Source organism: Limulus polyphemus, unplaced genomic scaffold (genome assembly GCF_000517525.1).
Source record: "Limulus polyphemus unplaced genomic scaffold, Limulus_polyphemus-2.1.2 Scaffold2722, whole genome shotgun sequence".
In the NCBI taxonomy this organism is placed as follows: domain Eukaryota; kingdom Metazoa; phylum Arthropoda; class Merostomata; order Xiphosura; family Limulidae; genus Limulus; species Limulus polyphemus.
Genome location: NW_013668332.1, coordinates 13948 through 21353, shown reverse-complemented (window position 1 = coordinate 21353; position 7406 = coordinate 13948). Strand labels below are relative to the sequence as shown.

Sequence of the window (7406 nt, the reverse complement as noted above, 5' to 3'; positions counted from 1 at the left end):
TGCTAAGCTGTAGTTGACTGCGCTTGACTCAATTGTCCGTCTTTATCTCATTATTCAATTCCGATTAATTTATCTCACGTTATCCGGCGCACTTATATACAGGAATAGAGGGCGCCTAGCACATACTGGATTATTCGTGATGTTCCCCGATCCTTCTAGAATATCATGACGTGTTACCAGCGTCACGTGACTACCGCTGTCGTAACACTACGTTTTCCAAGCGGCACGTTTGATAGAATACAACTGTGATCCTGCTCAAGCAATTTGTCGTCGAAAGTGCCTCTGCATATATATATATAAACATATAATACGCTCATTATCTATATGAATAAAAGCTAACAAAGTGGCATAACTATATTTTTAACACTACATTCTTCATCTAGTCCCTTTTAAGAATTAGAAGAGTGTATTACATTATTCAACCACACTGTGTTTACCATATCCACTGTTCACGACGCGTTTCGCTCAATCCAGAGCTTTTGAGGCCGACTGGGATACAACAAAATCAGTAGTGGTCGTAACCCGTGTCCCAACCGGTTTAATGAGTTCAGGATTGAGTGAAACGCGTTGTGAGCAGTAGATATGGCGAACAGAAAGTGATTGAAATAATACTGTTATCGTCCACTCTCATAATTCTTAAAAATCCCTAAGGAACTAGATAAAGAATGTAATATTGAAAATGTAAAAGGCTTAATACTAGTTACTAATTACGACAAGTATAATTAATTATTATCATACTTCGCCAACTTGAAAAAGGTGTTCACATCATAATAAAGTGACATCATCAATACTTTTGGTTTATTTATTTAATAAACATACTAATTATCAACTACGATAAGTTTTCCTCGTCTGAAATCACGAGCATCACTTAGTTTCTTCCCAAAATTTATTATATTTCCCGAATCTTCCCACACATTTTGTCCCCAGTGGCTCAGGGGTAAATTTAAGGGCTCACACCACTAAAAATCGGGTTTTTATATTCGTGGTGATAGCCCATTGTGTAGTTTTGCGCTTTACAACAAAGGAAAAAGATTACACATTTTACTATCCCAGCATTCACCACATCGACGAAAATTGTTTATCAAGAAACAGCATGATAATTCAGCTTTAACAAAGTAAAACATTCGTTATCAATAAAAGCAAAGCACGTGACTTTCATCAATGTCATTATATACTCAGGGTGTATTAGCATCACTGGTATTTTTATGAGAAGTGTAAACAATAGGCTAAATGTAAAGAAGAAACATTTCTCAAGTATTTGTCACCCCAACTATTCCCTACATATATATATATCCTAATTCTGGAGGATGGCCTATTAAGAAACGAAGTTTTAAGATTTTGAAGTTAACACAGTTTTAAAGCATGTTGTACATAGTAATGTTTCTTTATTTTTGAACTTCGCGCAAAGCTACACGAGGGCTATCTGCGCTAGTCACTCACCGCCAACTCTTGGGCTACTTACTCTCTTCCAAAGAATAGTGGAATTGACTGTAACATTATAACGCCCCCACGGCTGAAGGGGCGAGCACGTTTGTTGGGAGGGTGGATTCGAATCCGTGACCCTCAGATTGTGAGTCAAGCGCCCTAACCACTTAGCCATGCCGTGCTGTACACAGTAATTATGTGTATTGTGTAATCAATCTTGTGTATCAATAATTTATTTAGTGAATCACCTATTTGTATTCATAAGCTTTAATAGTGTATTTTGTGAATGATAACATGCTGATTTGCACGCATATTTTAGTACATTTCAATAAAAAGTATTCAATCCAATATGGAATAATTCTCGCTGCGTTTCGTCACACGCTTTCTAGTTATCTCTCTGACTGTATTGTTTCAACTGTAATGATATTACAAGAATTCATATTATGACTCACAACTTTTTGACTTGAACTAATAAACATTAAAGCATGAACAATACATAAAAATACTTTTATTTCATCTGTCGATCTTTTACTAAAAAGAAGAAAAAAATCAGAGAGAACAAATTGCAGAGTAACTTGACTTTATTGTTCATAACTGATTTACTTTTCTGTTAATTAACAGGCGTAAAAAATATAAAAAAAAAGCTATGACATACGCGCTAAGACACTTTCAAAAATACATTATGTACAATAAAGTATATCAGGTGAAGATAATATGCAGAGAAATTAAGTTCAAAAATGTTCTAATTTAAATGGGTAATAAATAAAATAAATATAAAAATACAATAAACCAAACTAGATTAGGTTCGCTCAAATGGATATCAGATTTTTTTCTGGGTGTTCTTAACTCCTTCTATTTTTAAATCTAACTGTTGATAATTAGTTTGACATTGTTTATATTACCAATTAATTATAATTTATATTTTTTAATCAAGAAAGGATTTCAATTTACTATATCTATAAATTGTTACACGATGTTGTAAAGAATAAAAGAAAATATTGTCTAGGTTTGAGGATCTTTTCTGTAACTAGTTTGTGACCTGCTTGACATCTTTCTCTCGGAAATCGTATTATAATGGAGCTTGCAATGTATACATCCAAAACTCGGATCTCGGAAACTACTGCATCGATCATAACTGGGTAATATTTCTATAACTAGGCAGTATTTTTACAGCTGACCAATAAATAAAACAATTGAAGTTTCCATAAAAATGATGTTTCAACTTTAACCAATAAAAATTACAAAAATGGAGTAAGTTTCAAATATAAAACAATCAAAAATCAATCTTTAAAAATATTATTTGTTTTTCTTTAGTGAAAATCTTATGAGTGTTGCAACAGAAAAGCAAGGCACTTTCATTGATAACTACGTCTACAAAGAAATACTTCAATAAAATCTACTCTGTAATGATAGCTGATTTTTAAACTAAAATTTCAATAAAATCATATTTCTCGTGGATGGTGAACGTTATTGAATGTCAAGTATGAGAACATTGTTGTAGAACTGTCAGACAATTCCAGAAAAGGCCGCAGGTCCAACAGCCTTCCGCAGGAACTAGCATTTATACCTGCCCGGAGGGAGAGTATTTCTGCTATTTCTAGTAATAAGTGTAAGTACATTACTCGCAGGTGATAACTAAATTTAAGCTAATACCCTGCCTTCTCCCAGAGTTTTCATATGATATTTTTCTATCATTTTCAGAAACTGCTTTGTGCATTTTATTCGTACTTTTTATTTAGCTAGAGTGAACCCTAAAATTTTTCTTTTGCTTCCAAAAGTAATCATATTTGATTCTAATCTGAATCACAGTATTCCAAGGTTGATTAAATCAACGTTATGCACGAGCGCATTCTCTAAGGATATTATGTATTTTACCGATTGACAATCCTTTATATGAAAAAACTACTAATTATAGAAATATAATCTTCAAATACCTGTACTCTTTTTTGTTCAGATAATTTACAATACAATGTTTATAGGTAGCCTACTTAAACTTGCGTTTTGTAAAATGGCACCAATGTACTGGATTCTAGAAAGTATATTATCCTAGAATTAAGGAAAGAAAAATACATAAGCTTACGGGTACTTTTTAGGTACAAAAGTCATTGATTAAAACTGATTTATCACAGATTACGTCACTCTTAGGATTTCTCTTGGCCATCACCAACAAATAACGTTCTTACATCAAATAGTAGGATTTCCGAAAGGTTATAAAAGATCATCAAACATATTTAATTAACAATATACCGTTTTATCCTTAAAACACCCTGTGAAAGTTAATTACATATGGTGAACTTAAGTCCATTTTTGATTGAAAAATATAATTAACTGTTAACATACAAATAAATGTGGAGTTAGGCCTAAAGAGAATCAAACTCAAGAGGAACGGGAAACCAGAAACTAAGTGGTAATGCTAACATATACTAGCCTGCTGTTATGGAGACCTGAGATCGTTTTTCAGTAGGTCTAACTCTGTTTATGAACATAAATCCATAGCCAACAAGTAATGTACTATATATCACGTTATTATTTAATTTTACTTCCACTGCTGAGTTTTTATCCAAACATGCGAGTCCGCCGTTTTCCATAGCACAGTTTCAACTGATCGAGTAGTTTGAAACGCCCGCGAAAGTTAATACTTGCATAAAATGTATTGCGAAAATCGAATCGTTTCTGTATAAAAACGAGCTTACATACACTCATTGTGCAACATCTCACATGTGAAGTTGTTAATTGTCTTCGTTCTGTACTACATGTTGATATCATCTCGCATAAACAGCCACACAAAAGCGCCCTCTGCTTTATGTTTTACGACTCCTAACAAAGCAATGCATTACCAAAGCTTATCTTAATAAAATCATTGTGTGACTTGAATTATCATTTATACTGTTTAGTCATGGAGAGGGCATTTTCAAACTGATTAATAGTATTTTTATAATGATGAAGACTAGAAATATATGATTGTATTTTTGAAAGTAATGACATGAAGAATCATTTTCTTTCAACGGTATATGGCACAAAATTAATTCTTGGAGTGAGGTTAAACACTTTCATAAACCTATACAGGACAAGTCGAATCTGTGTCCGATTCTGACGAATATAAATCATTGTATATCATGTCCACCGTTATTTCGGTATTGTCTATCATATCTACTGCTTGTACAGTGGAGGATGCTTGAGGATTAATATGATTTTTCTGTAACGTCTGAAAGTGTTCGGGATTTATTTTTTTGGGACCATTTCTAAAAAGATCTTTATCCGGTTTAAACTTAGTTTCGACCTTCTCGTATATATTTGCGTGTTTTTCTTCACATTTATTTTCATTAATCTGTAGCGGCCTCTTCTCTTTACCCAATGTTTTTGGTGAAATTTGTGACTTGGTGGTGTACGAATCTACCGGTTCACAGTAGACTTCACCCTCTTGAGAACTACTGTTAGAATTACTTGAAATTCGTTTGATGGATTTTGAAACATTTTCGTCCTCAAACGGCTGTGAATAGACTGGTTCATTATCATCATTGGGAATGCGCGGAAGCGGAAGTTTCGGCCTCCGTGGGCTTGTAGGGGGTACCTCTTCCGAACTGAATTCAATGAGAGATGATTCCACTGGCGAATCCGGAAGCTCCTCATAAACGGCGGTGTTATAATAGTGTTCTTCCGGGGAAGAACCAAAAGTTGTCAGGGGTGGATGGCGGTCGCCTGGAAGAGTGGGAGTTTCTCTTTTTGTCGATTTGTTTAGTCGTCTGCAAATTAAAAATGTGGAAACTTACTTTCAGTTCACGTTCAAAGCCAAATATAAAACGTTGTTTAGAATATTCTCATATATTCATTTATTATTCCGAAGAAGAAAAAAACTGACTCATTAGGTTTCTAAAATAATGACTATCGTAATACAGTATTAAATTAAAACACGATAGCTTTAGTATCTCTGTTACTTATTCAAAAAATAGTAATAGTTAAAATGCTCCTTTCATATTGCCCCCTAGTTGGTCAGTGGTAATTCAGGGGACTTAGAAAGCTAAACACCGAGTTTCGATACCGGTGGTGGGAAAAGCAGAGACAGCCTATTGTGTTTAACAACAGACAAAATAGCTTTCAAGTTTTTGTTTAAATCTTTCACTATTGTTAAGCGCCCGTGTGGGTTTTTACTCAATAAGTTCCATTATTTTACTCTTATAGCGTGATTAATCAAAATACAATATACCAACTATTACTGACACTTGATAATTAATTAATCATATAAGTTCCTTTAGAACGACACTCACCGCCGTCGAAGCACAAAAACAACCATTACGATAAGAAGAATAAAGACAGCTGTTCCAGCTCCAACGGCAATCGCTGCGACTGCAGAAGAAATTTACAGTTAATTCTTTATTCAGTTGTGATGTAAAATATATATCCAATAAACCTTCTAACAAGATAACAATGTACCCTTTATCAATAGCTAATAACAGGTCTCTAAAAACAAATATTAGAAAATGATTATAAATAAAGAAATTATATCAAACAGTGGCGACCTACTGGAAAAAAACTACATCCTTGATTAGATGTTTGATGCTTTTCAAAGTCCGTCACAAAGATGAAAAAAAAACAGTTTAGTAAAAATAATTCACCACACTGTCTGTTTCTTTACATATTTGCAATGTATTGTTGGATGTAGATACAAACTATAATACTACTAAGTTAACGATTTTTATATGTGGTTGAGAGAGTTGTTTTATTACGTCAGTTTCTGCAATGTAGTCTGCATTTAGCAGAATTCAAAATATTCATTTATTTCTTGAACTTACGTATCAGTAGAAGACACTACTTGGGCGTCAGATACAAATAAAGAGATATAAGAAAAATATTTTATGTACACCAAGTCAATAAAGTGTTTAAAATTTGTTCAAAAGCTATGACAAAAAAAAAGAGCTTAAAAACTCAAGCATATTTGGTTTTGTTAGTTACACTTTTTTTAAATTTCCGAACTCTTTCACAATGTGATATTTTTATACGTGTTCAAAACTTTTGTCTTATTAATATGTACAGGCCTGTATTTAATAGTCTTCTTGCTCATGGGTTTAATGGTTACGATTTTCTTGTAACTCCGTAATCTTACCGTTGTCCTACCGGGGGACTACTAACATACATGCTTTATATTAAACGCTAAAATCCAGGGTTTAGTTCTCCGCGATGGACACGGCAGGCAGCTCAATGTAGCTTTGCTCTAAAACAAACAAAGCACGCTAGTGTCTGTCATGATATAAAAGACTGTTTAGTTTAGATATTATTGCTTAATTTATTTTGTAAGTGAATATTTTATTATTGGTTAGTTTTTGTTATGATAAGAGTTAAAAGCAGAGGATTGTATGAAGTTGTGTTTGTAAGTCATTGATGTTGAGACTATCGAACATCGCGTGCAATACATTGACGTCAAGAATATAAAGATTTCTAGAAGGCAAGCAGACGATTAAGTGATAAACATATGAATAGTGTTAGACGAGAGGAAACAGCGGAAAGAGAGTAAAGTTACGGGCAAATAAATGTTCAGCGTGAAGTTAACAACTGTAGAAGTGATAGGCCTAACGTTTAATAAGTTAGAGTAAGACTAACTGTAGAAAAGGAGATAAGAAAAATAATTTATTCGTTGAAGCGTGGTTCTAAAGTAATTGAATCAGCCTGGGTGCACTTTGGCAAAAGGAACAGAAGATATTTATAAGAAAGAAGACCAAAACGATTACGGTAACTAGCGCCACAATTGTAAATGAATCACACACAGAATACTAGTGCGATAGTACTAGAGAAGATAGTCCGGCCTGTCAACTGAAATTCTAAAGCAATGGAATAGCCTAATTTTATAAAACTTATTTTGAAAACATGTGAAGTGCGTGCTGTTCATTTATCGTCAACAAGTCACAGACATCTACTGTAGAAGAATACTGTTACGTCTCCGCGTGTTAATTAATTTTCCGTAACTTCGTTTCAACGAAACTTTAACG

General features: G+C 33.6%; 1 protein-coding gene across 1 annotated transcript in view; it reads right to left on the bottom strand.

Moving 5' to 3' along the window:
• Positions 1 to 1988: 1988 nt before the first annotated feature.
• Positions 1989 to 7406, bottom strand: part of LOC106467733 — a 12948-nt gene continuing 7530 nt past the window's right edge. Inside the window, exons 5-6 of the mRNA XM_013928110.2 lie at positions 5691 to 5769; positions 1989 to 5168 (exon numbers count right to left, since the gene is read on the bottom strand). Of these exons, the coding sequence (XP_013783564.1) occupies positions 4484 to 5168; positions 5691 to 5769 (764 nt within the window). The 3' untranslated portion in view covers positions 1989 to 4483. The remainder of the gene's footprint in view (positions 5169 to 5690; positions 5770 to 7406) is intronic.